Genomic DNA, 23,292 nt, shown 5'->3' with positions numbered 1-23,292 from the left:
GCACATTCTCATTTCTGATTCAGATGAAAAATGTTGCTCTTTCCCATCACTTCGGAAAAAATGTTTCAATGGTGAGTCAAAAGAATGTCCATCGTAATGAACATTTGATCCGGCTCTGACAGACCCAGTAGAGGGCTCAGTTTCTGACAGTCTTCCCCCACAGTGGATTGCCTGAAGCAGAGATGACAGCTATGACACCTCGATCATCCTGTACTGCATCCTATTTCACCCAGATATTAACCCATCAGTACCTTCTTTCCCTTGGAGCTGTGATATAAGGCCTCAGAATCTCTCTCAACACAGTGCTCCAAGCAGACACTACCCAGCCTCCATCTAGGTACAAACACTGCACTCTTCTCACAGTCCTTGGAAAAACCGTGTTGTTTTGGTCTGGTGGAATTGCAAGATCCTTTCTTGGTTTATATGTGATATATAGGAAAATGAACAGAACAATTATAAACAGGAAAGTTGAAACAGTGAAACAGGAATAAACACCTGTATGCTCAGTTTGTCAGTAATTATCCCTGATAAGATAGTGGTGGTTCTAAAATAATGTGAGTGTGGATATGTAGAAGAGACCACTAGCACCTCCTTCTTTATGATGGTTAAGATCACATTTTTCCAACAAAAAAGGGCTGTGCTTCGTACTATTAATTAACTGGCTGTTCCTTAATTATCCCAAAGATCAGAAATAAGAGCACTTTAGGGCAAAGATGATTCTGTCAAGTAGGAGTCAGAAGAGAAAATTCTGTGAAACTAAAAATATGAAAACAGGAATTTCATGAAAATGCCTCAAGTTCATTTTCAAAATTCCCCATGACCACAGGAGCAAAGCATGGACACTGCTTTCTTTTTTCCCATGCAAGCCTCTCTCTAGAAATTGTTTGTGAGAGAAAACTGCGTGTAACTCCCACAGGTGAGCACAAATCAACCTCCTTCTTCAAGAAGGCACGTATGTTTCCTTCATATGGGTCCCTGTTTAGAAAGCAGCAGAAGAGCCAGTTCATGCTCTAGCATGTTTAATTCAAAAGAATCAAAAATTGAAAACATGAAACAACATTTTTATAAGTCTAAGGCTTGGAAAACTGTAGTGGTTAGAATTCCTTTGGTTGTTAAGGGTCAGAAAACATCTCTAATTAGTTGGCTTCCAAATTGAAAGATTCGACTAGCTGGATAGTCCAGGATTAGAGCTGGCTCCATAGAATTAAATGGTATCATATAGACACTTCTCCCACACACATTCTAATTCTCCCATATCACTACAAATGAGCACTCTTCATTCAGAGTGTGTGTATTGTATGTCTGAGTGTGTGGGTGTGGGTGTCAGTGTGGGTGTGTGTGTCAGAGTGTGTGTATGTATGTCTGAGTGTGTGTGTGTGTGTGTGTGTGTGTGTGTGTGCGGTGTGTGTTAGTTGCTCAGTCATGTCTGACTCTTTGCAACCCCATGGACTCTAGCCCACCAGGTTCCTCTGTCTGTGGAATTCTCCAGGCAAGAACACTGAAGTGGGTTGCCCTTTCCTTCTCCAGGGATCTTCCCGATCCAGGAATCGAACCCAAGTCTCCCACATTGCAGACAGATTCTTTACCATCTGAGCCACCAGGGATAGCGCCAAAGACGCAGAGTTAGAATGCTCTGCCTAGTGAAAGCTCCAGAGCATTTTTGCTTATTCAATCACATGCCTACCCCCTACCCAATCACATGTCTACCTGGACCAACCCGAATAGAGGAAAGGTAGTTCTCTACTCTTAAGGGATGAGAAAGATGCTGCCAGCAGAAAAACAAACCAAATAAATAAATAAAACCAAACCACACACACACATCTCACATACAGATAAATGTGAACTCTGCTCCATTGTTAATATCTGGTTTCTTAGACTGGAGGGTCACTGCGTAGATGCTATTCTCAATTCCCAAAAATAATTTGATAATTTAAGAAGAAAGTGTAATAAAGACCGTGCCAATCAAGCGCTGTGTGAAAACAGAACGGGAAGGGGTTTGAGACGGAAAGGAAGGAAGATGTTTGGCTATATTTTAAACAAGGAAACGGCTTCTCCCAGTCAAACATTATTTCTTCCATCTTTGACAATGTCTTCTTGCCTTGGTCAGGACAAATTTGGCTTCAGATATTTCTTCCTTTATGGGCTTTGGTGGAAGCAAGATGCTACTACCCCTTCCCCCAAAACTATTTTCTCCTGTGTTTCCACTGAATCACCCTAGAGGTTTGCCCTAGAGCCTCTTCGCCCAGCCTGCTCCCCTTTCTCTTTAGATTTTATGTTCTCCCTCTGCTCAGAAAGGCTGATTCTCCCTTGAGTGTGGAAGAGCTGGGGAGAACACTTCTCTCAGACTCTTATATGCATCCCTGAGTGGGTCTAACTTCAGGAGCATTAGAAAGAGGAAGAGTCAGAGGTCGGGTCCAAAGACAGGTCTGATAATGGGAGCCCCACACAACCGTGGTCTCTGGGGGCCACGGGGACAGTTCAGTCCCAAGGTCCGTGGCACAGACCTTCCTTCCTTTCCTTCTTCAGCCTTTTAAACACTTGATACTTTCTTCACCCCAGCACCTGGGCAACACAATGTTTTTGTGAGCAAAACAGGCAGCCTGCACCCTTGAGCAAGGACAAGAGGCCTTTGCCCCACTGTACGTTTGGCACATGGTGACCCCATCTCATTCAAGCCTATTAAGCAGTCTCAGTGATGCACTTAATCACTGCCCGGATCCACTCGCTGTGCAGGCTCTGGCTGGAAAACAGATTGCATCACGCCTGCCAGAGTGCCTCACAAGTTTCTCACTGCAGACAGACCATGGCTGGACAGACAGCACACTTGCAGAGATGGTGGGGCTCAGATGCAGGACAGAGGGGGTGACCCAGATACCAGCTGCATCACACTGCACTGGCAAAGGACTGATGAAGGGGGGGCTCAGTCAACCTCCACGACCCCCTTCTGCCCCCACCCTCTCTCCTCCAGCCACCACCACATTGGAAGGGTGGCAGGGCCTGGGCCCAATCCACCTGTGTACTCTCCATTCTGAGTCCTTGAATCTCCACGTCCCACCTTCTAACCAGGTGACAGAGCCAAGTACCTGTTCATAGCCTCACTATGTCTTCTCTTCAAAAGACAACATCTATTCTCCAGATTTTCAGTAAAAGTACATGACACGATCTGTTTTAGGATGTTCCAGGCCATCTTGAATATCGAATATGGGAACACAGAACAGGGACCAAGGAAGTAGGACAGGAAGTGACTGACAAAGGTGGAAAGTGTGGAGACCAGAGTAGGTGCTCTAGCAACACCCTAGTGAGTGGTACTGGCAGCCTGGGCTTCAGTGGTGATGGCAGAGGGGTGAAAACTGTTTGAATCCACAGATATTTTGAAGGCAGAGCTCATAGGCTATGTGGATGGATTATGAGCCCAAAGGACAGGCTAATGGACTGAATGTGGGGTATGAGAGAAAAGATGAGTCAAAGATTAACTCCAAGATTTGGGGCTCGCACAACTGATGAATGTTGATGATCTTGACTGTGACAGTGAACGCGGGGAGGAACAGGCTTGGTGGTGGGGAGCAGGTGGAAATGGAGACCTGGATTCTGAACAAGCTAATTCTCCCATGTCTGTCTGGCATCCAAATGGAAGTCCAGTCAGGCACTCCGGGGAGAGCCCAGGCTAGACAAAGAATCTGGATAACTCTCTAAATGTGGTCATTTCTGCCCATGGAATCCTGAGCAACTCCACTCACTCATAGGATTCTCACATCCTGAGTTTCTCAGGTGGCTCAGCGGTAAAGAATCTGCCAGCCAATGCAGGAGACCTGGGTTTGATGCATAAATTGGGAAGATTACCCTGGAGGAGGAAATGGCAATCCACTCCAGTATTCTTGCCTGGAGAATCCCATGGACAGAGGAGCCTGGTGGGATATAGTCCGTGGGGGCTCCAAGAGTTGGATACAACTAAGCTCGCAAAATGGACAGAATAATAAACTTTTCCATCCAGACCCCCATAGGGTCCCTCCTTCCCTAGTTTCCAAGTACACTCCAAGGGATAATTCTGAAATCCAAGTGTTAAATTTTATTAACTGATTAGAAGAGATGAAAATCTGACTTGCAAGCCATTAACAAGCCAATCAGAAAATCACTCCACATACCCAACGCTGTTGAAAATACTTATTTCCCATAATATATCATTGAGTCTTAGATTTCACAAGCTCTCTCTTAAAAAATTCAGGCATCTTATAATAGGATTCCTAAGGACCATCCAGTTTAAACAAGATTGGAAAGAGACAAAACCCTCCAAGCCCAACCTTCTGGAACTTCCGTGTGAACCACGTTTACATAAATGCTACTGGGGTGATGAACAGGCTCAGCTGCGAGTCAGAAGGTATTAGGGCGGATTCTCAAGTTAGAAAGTAGACATGTGGGCAAGCTCTGGTGCTACAATGATGCACCATGAAGGTAATGATAAAGGTACACTTGTTCCTGACCAAATCAACCCCTGTCCCTCACCAGAAATTGGTTTTCTGCTTAATTAATGAAGCATCACAATACAAGGGGAGAGAGACACCTGCAAAGAAATAAAAATCATGGGGTTCCTTGACTTCAGGAAACTTACAATCTGGTTGAAGAAGCAAGCCTCATGCATAGCGTGAATCAGCCAGACAAGAAAGGACAAGCAGGACAGGACTGGTGCCAAATGCACACTTTTGTTTTATTTACTGGAAACATAAACATAGGCAAATCCATGAGTTGAGCTCGAAGTACATCCACATTAATTTAAAACAGGCTCCCACGCTGAGTAAACAGAGCAGGTACTGAAACTAAAACAACTTTCCAGAATATGCACCCATCTTGGCCCTGAAGAGCCAAGAAGAATTCTCCAGTCAAGCTTGCTTTAGGGACTCTTGCAGTTTCCAAACACCCAGAGGAATCAAGAACCTGCCCTGAAGAAACTGACTGCATAACCCAGAGCTTCCCTAAACCTCTCTCAGGAGGGAACCTTTTTCCTAGCAACCTTATTAACACTCAGTGACACAAAGGTCAAGAAACAGTAGCCCAGAGCTGCCAGAGATTTTTTCGCCCGAGCACAAGTCACAGCATTTGGAAATGGTTGAAACTGATCAGAGTCTGCCAGCCTCCACCACACTCCCTGTGGACTGATCTTAAACAGGGAGACCAATGGCATTTCTAAAAAGGAGGCATGTTTTCCCAGAAACACAATCCAGGATGATATTCTTAACAAGCTCATAAACAGCATCAAATAAATAATATCTTTGCCTAATAATGTGCTATTAACAAAAGAGGAAAAAAAGTTTGATGATCCAACTTTGTTATTGTTTAATTGCTAAGTCATGTCTGACTCTTTGCCACCCCATGGACTGCAGCCTGCCAAGCTTCCCCGTCCTTCACTATCTCCCAGAGTTTTCTCAAAGTCAAAAAAGAGCTACTAAAATGTAAAAAACTACAATTCTTTGGGTTTGTAAAAGTATACTCCAAAACCTCTAAAAATAGCCTATGTGCTTCATATATCGTAGTAGGCTAAAAAATTATTTCTACAAGTATCTAAAATGAATATACATCATTCTGTACAACCAAGATAACATCAGCTGACTTTAAAACCTACTAGCTATATAAGAAGCAATCACTTTTGTTTGCTCATTTTGAAAGTGAGAGGCCTTAGGGAGGTTGCCTTGGGCTGGGCTGGCTGGGTCTCTTTTCTGTAGCAACATGGAGAAGGGCATATCCTTCCCAGGAAGCCTGAACTTTTGCTTTTGTTTAATTCCCCAGAGACAATAAAATCATTCTGATCATGGTAAATCTAACTCTCACACTCTGAGGATGGTTATAAACTGAGACCTAGCAGGAAGATGTTTATGGCTACATATCAAGAAATGTTTTAAACTTTTGTTCTCTTGTAACTATTTTCCTAGCAATTTATCCTAAGAAAATAATACAGGGTGGGGGTGGGGAGGGGAGGGGGCCACACAAAGATGTTCATCACAGGTTTATTTAGAACAACAGAAATGAAATACTCTAAAGACCCAACAATATGGCACTGATTAAACTAAATAGGGATACAATCATAGTATGGCCTATTATGTGGTCATTAAAAATCCATTAAGAATTTTAATGACATGAAGACGTGCTTAAGCAATTTTCATTTTAAGTAAATCCAAGGTTGAAAACACTGAGCACTACTATGGGCTCAAAAATGTTAAAAACAAATATAAATATTAATACACTCAGAGGGAAAAGCCTAGAAGGAAACATACCAAATATACCAAACAATTTGTAATGTAACATCAGACTGGCAAGATTAGGGGTTATTTTCCAAAGTGTCTACAATGAACATAAATTTTATGAACGAGGAAAGCTACACTTAACAATTATCGTCACTTATTTTAGTAGGAGGGTTTTTTTCAATCAAAAATGAGTAGTTTTCATACTTAAAACATTCTAAGATCAGTCACCGCAGACGTGAGTCACCATGGAGGACGATCTTGAGCAAACCTGGTGATGAGGGAAGGATGTTTCCGAGCTACCATCTTGGTCTTAAGATGGGTTAGTGGAAGAAGCTTGAGTGCAAGTGAACAGCAAAACACACATCAAGTCTGAGCACTTCGAAGAGAGAGACTTTAGTGCAATATGGACACAGACCTTTGAGTCCATCTTGTACCAAAGCAAACGGTCTGCATCAGAAGATCGCCAGGTGCCCCATCTCTGCCTGAAAACAGTAAGGCTGGCAGAGGGACTTCTGAGCGGTGATTAAACAGCAGAAGGGACAGCACTGGGTGACATGCCTTGTGATCTGAAGGTTGTGAAACTCTGTGATTCTAATCTGAAGAGGATACAACCGAGCTTACACAATCCTTCTTGGTAGAATATTTCCACTGCCATAGTGGTCAGCTGCCACACCACGAACCCAAACCTCAAAACTTCAGAACTCCTCACCGTAGAGTATTTTCTGGAAGGAGACAGGAAGCTTGGACTTTTAACCACAGACCATTATGGACCATCTTGGGGTTTACTCCACTCCCTCCCTTTAAAGCACACCTGATCCAATCCACCACTTCTTCCCCAAAACAAAGATAACTTGGTTGCCTGGTTCTCGATATTAGCTCCGCATAGTGTTCCTTATTAAAAAAAATACTAATATTTGTGCAGGGCTCACAGGCTTGCTTTATATGCTTAGACAAAACACATACTTTTAATCGTGGTTCTGTGAAATGGGAAAGTTCTGACTCAGCCGCTGCTAGGAAACACATCTTAAGTGTTCTAGAAAGTCTGGTTGGGTCACAGAGAAATGGACTCATTTAAAAAAAAGAGGGAAGTGTATATGCAGTGGAGGAAGAGGAGACAGCATAGGCAAAGGCTTCTAGGAAGTCAGCACAGTTCACCCTCACATCGCCCGAAGTTCATCTGCCCCCGGAGCATCCGCCCTCCTTTCCCACAACGTGTCAGTGGGTCCTCTGCAGCAGCCACACCCAGAAACCAAATCCCTGGCCAAGCTCATGGCCCACTCTCCAGGGAAGCGAGCGGGTCTCCGTGAACAAGCCTGCCCTGGCCAGCTGGTGCTTCCCCGACAGCACTCTGCACACCGCACTGTGTCCCACTGACCTCTTTCTCAGCACCTCTGGGGTCAGCAGAGTTAAGACGATGGCATGCTCTGGAGCTAGTCCGCCTTATTTCACATCCTGACTCCCACAGTTGGGCAAATACTTTACCTCCCTGTCCTGAGTTCTTCCTCTGTAAAGTGGGGATAATACAATTTCTGAAAAGCACGTGGAACAACGCCTGGCACGAAGGAAACATCCCAGACTTATTTGCTATCATTATTGTCATCATTCATCACCGACTCCACTTTCTCTCTCCATCTAGAATAGTTTTTCCCCCACACAGTGGGCAATCACGAAATATTTGCAGGAAACATGAATATGAGCCAGTGACTGAATCAATGGTAAACACAAAAACCAAGAGAAAGACCAATTAGAGCTACTTATCTAAATTCTGGGGAAGGGACACTTCTCCACCCTTTCATAAATACATTCTGAATAAATGGAAATCTAAATTTAATAGATAATCAACATTACTCTTGATGTCAATTTAATCCATTAAATTTGAATTGTAAATTAAGTTTGCATTGCTCCCATTTCATATTGCCACACTGCTCTGTGGGGTCAGGAAACCTGGTATCTTAATCTCTCTAAAAAAGACAACTCAGGGAAATCCCCAGTGGTCCAGTGGTTAGGACTTGGAGCTTCCGCTACCATGGCCTAGGTTCAATCTCTGATCAGGGAACTGAGATCCTGCCAGATGTGAAGTGTGGCCAAAAAAAAAAAAAATACAACTCACTCAACTGTACTTCAATTTTAAAGAGACATTTTTCCAAAGAAGGTACGTGAAATATACCAATAGGTACACAAAAAGATGCTCAATATCCCTAATCAGAGACATATAAATCAAAACGACAAAGAATTACCTCCTCATACGTGTTAGAACAGCTGTCATCAAAAGACAAGAGACAACAAGTTTTGGTTAGGATGTGGGGAAAAAAGAATGTTCTATATTTTAGCAGGAATGTAAATTGGTGCAGCCATTATGGAAAACAGCATGGACAGTCCTCAAAAATATTTAAACTGGAATTACCATATGATCCAGTAAACCTACTTCTGGGCTTCCCTGGTGGCTCAGCTGGTAAAGAATCCACCTGCAATGCAGAAGACCTGGGTTTGATTCCTGGGTTGGGAAGACCCCCTGGAGAAGGGAATGGTTATCTACTCCACTATTCTGGCCTGGAGAATTCCATGGACTCTAAAGTCCATGAGGTCGCAAAGAGTCAAGACATGACTGAGCAACTTTCACTTCACTTCACTTCTGGGTATATATCCAAGAGAAACAAAAACAGGATCTCCAAGAGACATCTGCACTCCCCTGTTCACTGCAGTGTGATTCACAACAGCCAAGATAAGGAAACAAGCTACGTGTCCATCAACAGATCAACAGATAAAGAAACTGTATTACATACACCAAAGGGAGCAGCATTCAGCCATTAGAAAGAAGGAAATTCTGCCATTTGTGACAACATGGAGGACCCTGAAAGCATTACACTAAGAGAAATAAGTCAGACAGAGAAAGACAAACACTGCATCAGTTCAGTTGCTCAGTGGTGTCTGACTCTGCGACCCCATGGACTGCAGCACGCCAAGATTCCCTGTCCATCACCAACTCCTGGAGCTTGCTCATACTCATGTCCATCGAGTCAGTGATGCCAGTCATCCAACTATCTCATCCTCTTTCGTCCCCTTCTCCTCCCGCCTTCAATCTTTCTCAGCATCAGGGTCTTTTCCAATGAGTCAGTTCTTTGCATCAGGTAGCCAAAGTATTGGAGTTTCAGCTTTAGCATCAGTCCTTCCAATGAATAGTCAGGACTGATTTCCTTTATGATTGACTGGTTGGATCTCCTTGCAGTCCAAGGGACTCTGAAGAGTATCTCATGGTATCGCTTACAAGTGAAATCTTAAGAAAAAACCACACAGAGAGTGCACTAGGGACCCAGGGGTTGGGGAATATGGCGAGATGCTGGTCAAAGAGTACAGACTTCTAGTTATAAAAGGAATAAGTTCTGCAAGCCTAATGTACAGCATGATGATTATAATTAACAATACTATATCATATACTTGAAAGCTGCTAAAAGACAGTAGATCTTAAATATTCTTACCACAAAAGAGAAATGGTATTTATGTAACGGGATGCAGTTTTAGCAACAGAAGTAGTCATTTTACAACATATAAGTGTACCAAATCAACACACTGTACACCTCAAATTTATACAATGCTATATGTTGATGGTATCTTAATAAAGTTGGAATAAAAATGTTTTAATTAAAGACAACTCTTAGCATACTAACACATATATATGGAATTTAGAAAGATGGTAACGATAACCCTATATGCAAAACAGAAAAAGAGACACAGAAATACAGAACAGACTTTTGAACTCTGTGGGAGAATGTGAGGGTGGGATATTTCAAAAGAACAGCATGTATACTATCTATGGTGAAACAGATTACCAGCCCAGGTGGGATGCATGAGACAAGTGCTCCGGCCTGGTGCACTGGGAAGAACCAGAGGAATCGGGTGGAGAGGGAGGTGGGAGCGGGGATCGGGATGGGGAATACGTGTAAATCCATGGCTGATTCATATCAATGTATGACAAAACCCACTGAAATGTTGTGAAGTGATTGGCCTCCAACTAATAAAAAAAATAAAATAAAAAAAAATAAAGACAACTCTTCCACCCCAAACCTTCTCCCCACCCAGTATTTCCCATTCAGCGAACGGCATCTCCACCTACCCACTTGGACCCTCCCTTCTCCCCTCACTGACAACATCTAATCCAACACTCAGTTCTACTGACGGTCCCTCCCTCCAAATCTGTCCACTTCGCCTTCCCCACTGGCAGCAGCGTAACCCAAGCCAAAACCCTCAATGATTTCACAACAGCAGTTGGGATGCAACATCAAATTGTCACTGTATCTTACCCAAGTCACTGTCTCCATGCCCCGTGACCAGCAGCCATCATAGCTGGCATCCTGCTTCTCTCACAGCCAGCCTCTCTTTTCTTTAGGACCTTCATACATGTTTTATCTTCTGCCTGGAATATTTTCTCACCTCCAATCCCTTCTCTCATACCTTCACCTGGTCAACTCCAAGAGATCCTTCAAATCACATGTTAAATACCACTTTCTCAGGGGACAATCCTGGCCTGTTAATCCTCACCAGCTTCTCCAGTGGCTGTTCACCAGCGGACACCCCAGCTCCTTGATCATATACCCTCACGGGCCTGGGAAGCCCTCACAGCACCCAACACAGAGCCTCCCAGCCAGGCAGGGGCTGCAACAGCTCTGCTGGACCTCAGTGTCCAGGACAGAGTCTCCTGCCACCTGGCAACTGCCACCAAGCATCCGACAGCACAGGGAAGAATGCAACCCAAGTAACACAGCAAAACATCCGTGTGTACTTAATAACGAAGAGAATGCTCTCCAAGTCATTGGTTGTTATTAACTGCAACTCAGTGCCCCCGCACCCCATTCCCAAAATCTTCAGAAACAACAACGAAAGACTCAGCATGCCCTCTGAGCTGAAAACGCTCAACTCAAACAACAGACACCTTGTCTGAAGCCCTAACATCAGGCTATATTTCATAAGAGCCTTCCCGCTCTCTTTCAGCATTTAAGCAATAACAACAACAAAATAAAAGAAGTACACACTCCAGTCTGGCGGGCTCGGCTCTTCGGGATTCAGGCAGCTTTCTCATCCCACACCTCCATGCTCATTACACAACAAAACACATAAGACCCAGAACCGCTAGAAATCCACCCCAAGGTAAAAACTCCACGTCTACTTCAAAAGGAAACCCCCAAGACACAATGGTAGGAACTTCTGAAGCCTTTTGCCATTTTGTAAGACACATACTATACCAAAATACCACCACTTTGGGTGCAGAATCTTCTTTTGCTGGGTACAAAGGAAGTTAAATGAAAGTCTTTGTATAGCAAAGACACCTGGGGTGGTGTCCAGAGAGGGGCTCCTCATAGCGGCCCTGGGGGTGGGTTGGCCAAGATTCAAATACCACCACTTAGCAGAGCCCAGCTGCCTGGCACTCATTTTGGAAGAAAGCATTTAAAAAAGAGCAGGGAATTAAAAATATAAACACCACAGAGAAAGAAACAGGAGCGAGTTCTACAAATTAGAATATGGGGAGGCTGAGGAAAGGAGAGGATCCTGGCTCTTGTGACTTTAGAAAGTTTATGAATTTCTGTGGGAGTAAGAAAGAAGAGAAATCCAAGGGAGAGGGAGAGAAAGACAGATCTGTTGTATAAATTCCTATTTTTTGAACAGTCAAAAAAAAAATTTAAAAACCATCACCCTTGGGGGATCATTTCTACTCTATTTTGAGCATAGAGGAGGAGCCATCAGATTATAATAAACAAGATGCTGTATCAGTTACAGAAACTGAACTTTTGGGGGCTTGCTTCTTCATATAAACATTATTCGATCAACTGAACTCCACTTGTTAAGAACATTCATTCTATGCATCTTTTTTTTTTTTTTTACAATGTGGTAACCCACATACCACATGAGAAAAAATCCAATCAGATTAAAATATGCCAACAAAACGTTTTAAATTCCCATCCGAAAATTCTACCCCCACGAGTACGACGGCAAGTTATTTTCCTAGCAACCTGTGATAGCTGTAGTCCCTAATGATTACTAACAAACGCTGAACGAACACTTCTCTAGTTTCAAAATAAAAACATTAGAAATAATTATGAAACAGCCTGGCGCCGAAATTACAATAAATCTAAATTTCAGAGAAATTAGGAAGCAATCCTCAGACAATTATTTTGAAACAGGTCTGATGAAACACTGTGATGTGACAAACTTTTATTCAAGAGAAAGAAAAACAACAAAGTAAGGAAGAGCCCAGTGTCTGGAGAAAAGTTAGCCATTCATCAGAGAATCCGAAGGAGAACCAGAGCCTCCTGGCCAATGCTGAGCTATACAAAGACCCAAATGATACATCAGCCACAATCCAGAATGTTCCCTATATAAATACAGACACACTGTACCTGCCAAGCTGGTTTGGGCTTCAATGAAAAGGTGATCATAAGTTTATACTCCCAAGGTACACGACTCCTCAATCCCCCAAAACTATATGTGACCCAGAGGTCAACAACCTCCAGACTTCCTTCCCCCTACCTTTCCATTCTCCTTCTACTAACTTCCTCCCCAACCCCAATACCCCTTCCTCCTCAGTCCTGGTGTCAGGTGAAGAGTGCAGAAATGCACAATGACAGGGCTGACTCATAATATTCCATGGCCACAAGCACTAAGTATTGCATTTGGTTTCCTTTTCACCCAAGTTCATGGCTTTTCTCCTCTCTCCAGCTCCCAAAGCCCACTCTTCACCGCCAACCCACTGTATAACCTCTATGCAGTGTCGCTCCTAGGCCCCCAGGAGCAGAGAACAGAAGATCGGATTACAGCTGCCAGCTGCGGCTTTTATCGACAAGGGTCTCCCTCAGAAGGGTGGGGTGGGCTCCACAGTGATTGCTATGGTCAACATGCCTCCTAAGCCACAGCAAAGGAAAAAGAAACCCAAGTCCCTTCACTGCGCCCCTCGCCAAAATCCACATCGGCTCTGCAAAAATGTTTTACCAGCTCCTCGGATTGTTAACTCGTACACGTGAAAACAAAGTGCCTAGGGCCTAAGTTGTAGCAACTGCTCCTATGGGATCTGGGGAGTCAGAGGGACAGAGGGAAGGAGGGCAATCATTGACCTCTGTCCCAAAGGACAGACCCCACTCCTGCACAGGGGTAACACATGGACCTCCAGGTCACACCCACCATGGAGCTGCGGCCCCTCTGGACCACTTCTAAGAAATGCGTCTTCTCTCCAGACTCAAAGAGAGACACACCTCCAAGAGATTTTAAAGATAGCGTCCCTTTCCTACACTTCCCACCCCACCCCACCCAAAAAATGGGTGGCTTCTGCCCAGCACTTCTAAAAGCAGAAAAATAAATTTCAAACCTAGACCCCCATTGGGAAATTCAGGGAGGCAGGAAGAGTGAAACAGGCTGGCTTCCTCACTGTACCCTCAAGGACTTGTAAAACAATCTTTGTGTATTGTTAAAATATGGTGGGTTTTTTGTCATGGCATTCATTTTTCCGGGAGAAACCTACATGAGAACCCCAAGCCAACAACTTCTTTATGCCTATGACACTGTCTTTGACAGTGAGCCAATTTAGAGAAAGCAAAACAGAACAAGTCACAGAGAGTTACTTTTGACTCCCTTAGGAGGGAACAGTCCACTGGGCCCCAAAAAGAGAGCTGAGAACTGGGCCCAGTTCCCACTCTGGCCGCTAACACAGCGTGTGACGTTGGGCAATTCACTTAAGGCATCTCTGGACCCGTTTCCTTTTCTGAGAGCAGGTAGGACCTAGCTGATCTAAGGTTACTTCCAGCCCTGAAATCTCAGCATTGTAAGAGCATGTGTGATTATGAGCATCTGTTTTTATCGAGGGACTGGAGGAAGGAGGAAGCTTCTGGGAAATGTCAACCTTCTTTCTATGTGCCTCATTTATAATATAAGAATTCATAAGACCTTTTCACAAACGATGACTCAAAGAAGTGGTTTTACAGAAATCAATTATTTTGTGAGATATACATACATACATATATATATTTAATATTCATATAACAGAGGCAAAACTCATTAAATAATATATGCTCAATTATAACAAGCTACAAAATAAGGAGGCAGTTAGTCTGAAATTTGACACAATGTATCTTAAGATTTTTCTACTTAAGAAAATTATTTTGCCATTTTTAGAAATTAAAAGTAACACAGAGGCAAAATATATTAATGGATAACATTTTGTGATACTTAAATAAAATATACATGAATTGTTTCATGCTTTGCATAATTCTACCTGTCATGAATTCATTATAAAAATATATCTTCCATTAATTATTTCAAAAGTATGAAGTCCAGCTCATGATAGGAATATATAGAAGAAAATATTCTAATAAGGCCGAGTTATCTTCTCAAGAGGTTAATTTATAAACTCCACTTTCAGAGTCTACAAAATCCTGAGAAAGTGCATTAAAAATATATGCAGACACATACTTTATGTTGTAGTCTCTTAGTAGTACAAACAAATGTTTTCTGTGTTAAACCCACACACTTTCAAAGCCAGGGGTGTACACATTAAATTTAATTTAAGCCTTTCCAAGTTCATTTGGACTCTGCGTTTCCAATCAATCAGCCCAGATGAAATCTTTCTGATGTTAGTCTAGATTATTCCTTTCCAATAATTAGGATAAACTGGTGAGTATGTTGAGGGTAAGGGATGAGGGGAATAAGATTGTAAAGTCTCAAATTCAGGATTTCCCTTTTGAGTTTCCTAATTCTCTGCTCTGCAACTCACCTCCCCTAAATGACTTTTTCAGCAAACATTTGGGTACATTTTTTTAGTTGCTTTAATACCATTTCCAATCTTCCCCACACCATGGTGATTGAGCCCTATTAACTGGAACCCACAAAGCTAGATTCTAACCCAGTACTAGGTGAAAAGGGTAGTGGGAACATTTCCAGGTAGATACCAATCATTAAGGTCCAACAGCAAAAAAACAAGTGCCTTCTAGATACAAACCATATTAAAGAATATGCCCCCAAAGAACTATTTTTAACAAAAGAGAAACTGATAAACAAGGTCTGTTATCAACAAAAGAACATTTTATCTCCCCACAATAAAAGAAGCAAACATCTCTGTAAGGTCACTTACGACGATGTGGGCTGGCGACGGAGAGCGAGCATCCTTGAGGGCTTGTCTGCTCTGGAGGGTCCCCGCCTGGACATCAAGTAGTGGCCATTTCATCTGAAGATACTGGAGATAGCAAACAAAATGAACATGGAAAATGAATTTAGAAAAGAAATGCGAAACAGCTACCCCAAGAGCTTTAGGATACATGACACACAGATCAGAAACTGCAAAACTTAAAAATGTGCAAATAAAGACATCAAAAAACATGAAAGCAAGCAAATCAGAGGGACAACGACAACAGAAAGTCATGCAACGCTGACAGGTTCTTCCTTGGAGTTCATGTTCAACAGGTACATGCGTGGAGCATCAGTGTTATTAGCAATTAGTTTTTGTCTTTGTATTCAAACTACATGGCCTCAGATAAAATGGTATCATTGATACTACCTCATTTGGAGAACACCAGTAAGGGAGAGGGGAGAGGGAAGAAGAGAAGAGAGACCTCTCTTCTAAAGAAATAAAGCTAAGGAATTCTCAAGTCATGGATACCCTACTCAGTCATTTCATTGTTTGCAACTCTTTGCAACCCCATGGACTGTGTAGGCTTCCAGGCTCTTCTGCCCATGGAATGGAATTTTCCAGGCAAGAATACTGGTGTGGGGTGCCATTTCCTACTCCAACAGATCTTCCTGACCCAGGGATCAAACCCGAGTCTGTCTCCTACATTGGTAGGCAGGTTCTTTACTACTAGTGTCACCTGCGAAGCCAACAGACGTGCCCAAGGAGACCATCAATTCCAAATCTGCTCTTTCAACAACCTTCATTTCTAAAATGCCATCATCCTTCACCTTCAAGAAAGCTGAGTATGTATGTGCAGCTGTCCTTTACTAGAAGTTACTCGAGTAAGGTGAGCATGGAATTCCTCATCCAATTCCAAAGCTTGTAAGACAAAAAGTATTTCTCCATTAAGAGACGCACAGACAGGGTGCAATGCAATTTCTACATTCACAAAAGGTCAAAGAAATTCTTAAATAACACACGCCATACCACATGGAGAAAAACAAAGGTATACACCAAATGGGTCCTTCCCTATCCTTCTCTGAGATAGAAAATGAATATATGACATTAGAGCAAGAGCTCTGCTTCTGTCCAAAGTGACACCTCACCTTTCAGAGAACAACCCCTTGATCCAGCTCCCCATCACGTATATGGGGGAGGAAGGCAGCCTGTCTAGTCACAGAGATATTTAACACACATGTAAGCAACTTGCAGGCATCTGACTTTTGTTGGTGACTTTACCTCAGTTTCACTTCACAAACAAGCAAAACTTAAAGACACAATGCTAAGATTTTTAACAAGGATGTCAACACTAGCCTTTGTACCTCCAAAGGTCAATTGGTGAAGGCGCCATCTTGATCGTTCCAGAGGCTAGTTTTATTACTAATTCTATAGAAACTTTTACTTAAGGAACACAGATTAAAGCTTGTCTCATGCACAGACTTCCTGCAAAGCACCATGTGTTTCCTCAGAGAACCTAGGCACATGTGAGAGGGCCAACTCACCACAGGTAAGTCAAGACAGAACATGGCGAGGCTCTGACAGGGAATGCCAGGAGAGAAGGTGCATTTCTGAGGAAAGAGACTGAAGTGAGGAAGACTGAACAGAGGAGGTCTTGTCAAGTCAGAAGGACTCTGACAGGAAGAAAAAGGGACAGCAAAGGGAAGTCCAGAAAGAAGGAAGGGTTTGCTCCATTCCCACATGGGATGTTAAGAGCCAAAACTATCCACAAGCTTTTCCATGGATTCCTCAAATACATGACTGTTCCAGCAGGTTAAAACCAAATTTGGTGATACCTAAAGCTGGAAGACCTAACCCAGGAGCTACCTGCCAAACTGAGTTGTCATTTACCCAGCCTAGATCTAGACGGAGTTGGAGGGACTTCTGCCACTTCAGATCTTTCACCTAGAAGCCTCCTGTAGTGAGGAAATTTGGTTACTAGTTCTGGTAACACACCACAAGACCTTCCGGTTTCTCATCTATTACTGAAGTTGTCAGCTCTAAGGGGAATGGGTGAGGGACTGTCCCAAGCACCAAGGAACTTCTAGGATTCTGGGCCCCCAGACAGGAAATGTCAGCAGGCACACCCCGCCCAGTGACCCTTTTAATTAAACCATTTCCAAACATTTGTCCGGAAGCAACATCATCCCAAATTAAGAGCCACTGAAGTAAATGTTTCCATGGTCTCCCTCAGGCCTATAACCCGAGCCAGCGGGCTATGGGAGTCTCTTCTGCCTGGTCTCACCCTTACTTCTTCCCATTCTCACTTGCCACATAAATATATGGGCCTCATTGGTCAAAACCACTCAATAGAGTCATTTCCTTGAGGCCAACCAAAATGGACATCCGCCAACACTCACCTCTTCATCACATAAAAAGCCTGTGAAGAAAAATGCCAAGCCAAGTCGCCACACACCTCCACCTCCCTCTGCCCTCAGTTGAGAGGGCTGGATTCACAGATGAGTTTCTGGCCATCTGCAAAAACTGATCTGACTGTATCCAAATACCAGCTCCCCAGATTGAGGAAATGTAGGCTTTGTTGGAGGTGACAGGCCAGCCCTAAGGACCCCACCCAAGAATGATCATACCCATAATGCAATATTAATACAGAGACTTATAATTCTTACTTTACATAAAAGCTTCATTGTGAGCCACATCCAATCTCCGCAGGCTACCTGCACCACATATTTTTATGAGCCTACATTTCAGCGCTCCGAGCCTACAATACACATAATTTTCAATTATGTTAGGGCAGCCCAGGATCACTGCCTATATAACATTACTGGTTGGAGGAAATGAGACTCGGCCCTGCTGCCCAGAGAGAGCTAACCAGATCCAGATGGTGAGGAAGACAGCCCAGGTCCCGCCGACTCACAGTCACTCTGCAGTGACAGCCCCAACCTCTCCATCCCGCTGTAACTCGATCCCACAGAATGGCTGGGTCCCCACGAGGCTGTGCCCATCCCCTGGGCCTTGACTGGCACTCAGGCTGACGAGGTTCCTTTTTGGGGAAACAAGCATTAAGCCAGGAGTTTTTAAAGGAAGTTATTAACCTCCTGCAAAAGTGATGGGTTTCCCAGGTTCCTTCATCTTCTACAATTGGTCCTTATTAATAGGGAAAATAAATAAATAAAGAGAAGAAAAAGGAAATTAGGTACTATTATAGCCTCGAGGAAAATCTTTTCCTTCCTGGAGACATGAAACAGCAGGAAATTCTATTCTGTTGGGTCCTAAAGGAAGACCTGAAGGGGGAGTCATCTCAGACTGACGGAAGGGCTGGATCACCACGCCACGTTTTCCCAACAGTTCAACTTTGGTTTTTATATCCTTCTGGGGAAGGGAAAAAAAAAGTTCCCACCATCCCACTATGAAAACAACACTGGGCTCCAGGCTCCCTTCCTTTTGGGCTGCTCAACGTGGAAATTATGAATTGCCTACAAAAACATTAAACTTTTCAACAAACTGCAATCAAACGGGGCTGTGGGAATTCCTGCATTGAAAACTGTTGAAATGGAGTCTACTCAACTTTCATTTTGTAAAAATAAATAAATAAGTAAATAGGGCCATCTTGGCTTAAGCATTTCATCCGTTGTTTAATAATAATGTTCTAGTCATGGCCCATTAGAGTTTCCTGCCTGTCCCCCCACCCCCTAATCACATTTTATGACATATCTCAGGGAGCTTAAGTTAAGCTTTGGACTTGTGGGCAAAGTCTTGAATATATATACACACCACCAATGGCCTGAAAGGAATCAAGGTGGTTTAAAGGCTTGTTGAATTATCAGCAAAAAAAAAAAGAAAAAGGTACACAGCTCTAATTTCTCCTCCTCCACCCTCCCCAATAAAAAAGGAAAAGTGAAGGCAAATGGGGAAGGTCTTCGAAATCAAAAGCTACCTCCAGTATCTATGTTCCTGGTGATGAGTAGGTACTCAAGTGGGCCTGATAGGATCTGCTTCCAAAAAGGCATCCCCGTTCCCCATGAGTCCCAATTCCATGACAAAGATGGCGAGAAGAGGCTGCTTTCATCACTCCCTTCCACTGGAGGGGAACTCCCTTCCAATGGATGGGCACATGGAGACCACCCCTTAATTGTTCAAGGCAAGGTTGGCAAACTTCTTCTGCAAAGGAGTGTGTTTGTGTGCACGCACGTGCTCAGTCATGTCCAACTCTTTGTGACCTCCTGGACTGTGGTCCTCCAGGCTCTTCTGTCCACAGAATTTTCCAGGCAAGAATACTGGAGTGGGTTGCCATTTCCTTCTCCAGGGGATCTTCCTGACCCAGGGATCGAACCTGGGTCTCTTGCGTCTCTGGCATCAGCAGGCGGTTTCTTTACCACTGTACCAGCTGGGAAGCCCTGTCCTATAAAGTGCCTGATGATAAACACCTTAAAGTTTGTAGCTACACTCTGCTGTAGCTACAAAAGCCACTACAGGCAATAATACATGTATGTGTTACATCATGGCTGTGTTCCAACAAAGCTTTGTTTACAGATGCCGACATGTGAACATACTATGATTTTCCTGGGTCAGGAAATATTATTCTCCTTTTGATTTTTTTCAACCATTTAAAAATAATGAAAACTGTTCTCAGCTCACAGGCTGTACAAAAGGTGGCAGGCAGGACAGCTTTCTCCTGCGGGCTGCAGTTTGCCATCCCTAGCTTAGGGGCTGAGTGTGCAGATACCTGAATCATGTCAGACGGAACACATTCCTTCACTGGGTCTTAAAGGCAGACAGTCACACGCCAGCACATAGAAAAGCACGTTCAGTGGCCCAAAAGCAACGCCATGGATGAAGCGTCACTGGCAGACTCAAGTTGGAGCAGAAAAAGCTTGGAAAAGCATCTGAGCTCTCTGGCTGTGACTCCCAGTCACAAGGTCCAACCACTAGACCACAGTCTCAACGGGAAGAACCAACCCTCCTTCCAAAATGGAAGTCTGAAAAGCCCTGAGCAATTCTGACTGGAAAAGGTCCACGTGTCCAGATGTTCTCACCCAGCTCCCGGGAGACCCTGGCGACGCATCACATGTCAGGAGTCACCACAGAAGAGCAGGGGGCAGAAATCCCGCAGGTCAGGGTGACGTACCCCAGCAGCTTTGGGATCAACTCTCGAGGTTCAGATGCTCTTCTCCTGCAGATCTTCCATGCATCACAGTGCTGGAATTGAGCCCCTGCTGTGCCAACCCCGTCTGCCACCAACGGACAGCATCAGTCCCTGGCTCGGGCAAAATGCAGGGTTCAGCACGGGAAAGGGGCACCATGAACCTGGATAGATTATTCAATGGAGATGAAGCCAGTCTCTTTTCGGAAAACAGTCCTTCCCATAGAAGGACTATCACCCAGAAAAGGGCTTAATTTTTACATTTTGAAGTCCTTGCTCCCCTCTCCTGGCCTGATATGGCATTCTTTACCTAAATACAAAAATCAGCCACAACAAAACAGCTTCTTCAATCCAAGCTTTTTCTCGGTAGGGGTGCTTTTTCCTAGGAAAATCCATTTTACAAGAATTCAAATTAATTGGAAACCATCCTCATGGCAGATTTGGACTGCGAGGTCTTCCTCACTCACTAGTGCCAGAAAGCTGTACATGTTATGTTTCTTATAAAATGGAAAGTCAATACTCTGCCTAAACACCCCACACTGAGAGCACTGCCAGCCATAGCCTATCATGTGCAAGTTCACTCATCCTTCCTCCCCTGTAAGGTAACTTGCTCCCACCTACCCCCTGCAGGCTCATCAGGGATCAGGCCAACTCTAAGACAAAACTTTGCTCTAGAAGGGATAAAACATGATTATGTTCTCATCAATGAACTTTACAAAAGAAAGGCTGGTGGCTCAGATGGTAAAGAGTCTGCCTGCAATGCGGGAGACCCGGGTTCAGTCCCTGGATCAGGAAGATCCCCCAGAGAAGGAAATGGCAACCCACTCCAGTATTCTTGCCGGGAGAATTCCATGGACAGAGGAGCCTAGCGGGCTACAGTCCATGCGGTCGCAGAGTCAGACACAACTGAACAACTAACACAACACACCAGAAGCCACTCATCCTAAGAGGGAAACAGGAAAACGGTGAGACAGTAGAAAGTCAAATACTAACGCTGATGGCACAGACACACTTCTCCAGGAGCTGGCATTGTGAGGCTCAACCCTAACACACATCCACAAAATTAGGTCTGTTGAGGAACAGGCTCGGCTGTCACTCTCTAAACCTATTTCATTCCTCAAAACTGGAAGATGGAAAACCCAGCCACCTTCTCTCAATAAGCAATTTTGCCCTGGGGATCACAAAACCCCAATTTATCCAGCATGGTTAAAATATAAGAATCTTGTGATTAATTTCATACTCTAGCCCACCCACTGAATCATATCAGTACCAACAGATTTCCAAAAGTCAACAGTGATCATATATACCTAACAGTGGGAACGAAGTAAGGCTATTTCGGAAAGCTTCAAATCCTGCAGGATCCTTGAGAGCCACCATTATAAACTTGGTTTGCTTAATGATGCAGATGCAGAGGGTATAGGAGATTAGGTTGCTCTGTCCTAAGTTAAAACAAAGTCTAATAATTTCTTCTTTTGAAAATCCACAGAGAACCTAAGATAGAGGTTCTATTTAAAGAGGTATTATTTGTCTATGAAACATAAGAGCACAGAAGAAAATTCAGGAACATGTGATTTCTACTGGTTGGGAATTAACATAAGTGAGTATATACTATAGTTACCTAGGAAAAGAAAACCAAAGATCTCAGAAGGCTGGGTATATTCTGAATTTGGAAAAGGAAAAAAGCTAAAAAAAAATTCAATAAGAAGATTGACTTTCTTTTTCTTTTTCTATCTCCCTACCTTTTCAATGACACGGACATAAAGGAACTTTGAAATGTTTCCCTTAAAGTCACAACCCCATTTCTCAACATAAAAACAATATGGGGGAAAGGACCAGGGGGCGGGGAGGGAAAGAGTGATCAAGGCATTTGGGCAAAACCATTTAAAAGCTCTAGCTCTATGGCCTAGTTGTTATAATTTTTTTAAGTGAAGTACAGTTGATTCACAAGTTTGCGTTACTTTCTGGTAAACAGCAAAGGGATTCAGTTATATATATGTGTGTGTGTGTGTATTCTTTTTCAGTTATATATATATGTGTGTGTGTATTTGTATATATATCTTTTTCAGATTCTTTCCCATTATAGTTTATTATAAGATATTGAATATAGTTCCCTGTGCTATACAGTAAATCCTTATTGCTTACCTATTTTATATAAAGTAGTGTGTATCTGCGAATCCCAAACTCCTAATTTACCCCTTTCCTCCCTTCCCCTTTGGTAACCATAAATTTGTTTTCTATGTCTATGAGTCTATTTCTGTCTCATAAATAGGTTCATTTGTATCATTTTTCTAGATTTCATAAACAAGTGATATCATATAATATCTGTCTTTCTCTGACTCACTTCACTTAGTATGATAATCCCTAGGCAGATAAGATTCTTTAAATAAAATCCTTACAGTTAAACTTTTCACTCCGGATCATAATAACTAAAGGGTCCTAATATTAATAGTATTGCTTCTCATTCAGAGAGTATTCAGAGTTCATAACCACACTCGTAACAATCCTTTGAAATAAATGATCAGGAAGTTACAACCAACATTTGACAAGGAGGGCACAAGGGCCAGCAGAGCAGCCCTGGCCTGCCCAAGGTCCCTAGGTCAACTGGTAGCCTTGCAATACACAGGGTTCCAGGTCACCAAGATGTTTCAACCACATCCTGACTGATGTTTCAACCACATCCTGACTGATCTTTCAACTCCCCTCTACCTTCCTTGGGTTTCTTATCACCTGTGAGGCATCCTCACCTGAACTCTAACCAGGGATCAGCGTCCCAAAGGGTACAGCTAAGGGAACGTCTCATGGTGTCCCCAAAGGGA

The 23,292-nt window shown here is 43.3% G+C and overlaps 1 protein-coding gene across 31 annotated transcripts in view; it reads right to left on the bottom strand.

Annotated features, from left to right (window-relative positions):
• TCF7L2 (transcription factor 7 like 2) overlaps window positions 1-23,292 on the bottom strand; it is a 200,682-nt gene that overhangs the window by 107,078 nt on the left and 70,312 nt on the right. For all 31 annotated transcript variants that reach the window (XM_061162673.1, XM_061162665.1, XM_061162664.1 and 28 more), the window contains one exon: window positions 15,343-15,444. In XM_061162673.1, the coding sequence (XP_061018656.1) occupies window positions 15,343-15,444 (102 nt within the window). The remainder of the gene's footprint in view (window positions 1-15,342; window positions 15,445-23,292) is intronic.

This window comes from Dama dama, chromosome 15 (assembly GCF_033118175.1).
Source record: "Dama dama isolate Ldn47 chromosome 15, ASM3311817v1, whole genome shotgun sequence".
NCBI lineage: Eukaryota > Metazoa > Chordata > Mammalia > Artiodactyla > Cervidae > Dama > Dama dama.
The sequence above is the reverse complement of the archived record's forward strand: the minus strand, read 5'-3'. Positions and strand labels throughout refer to the sequence as shown.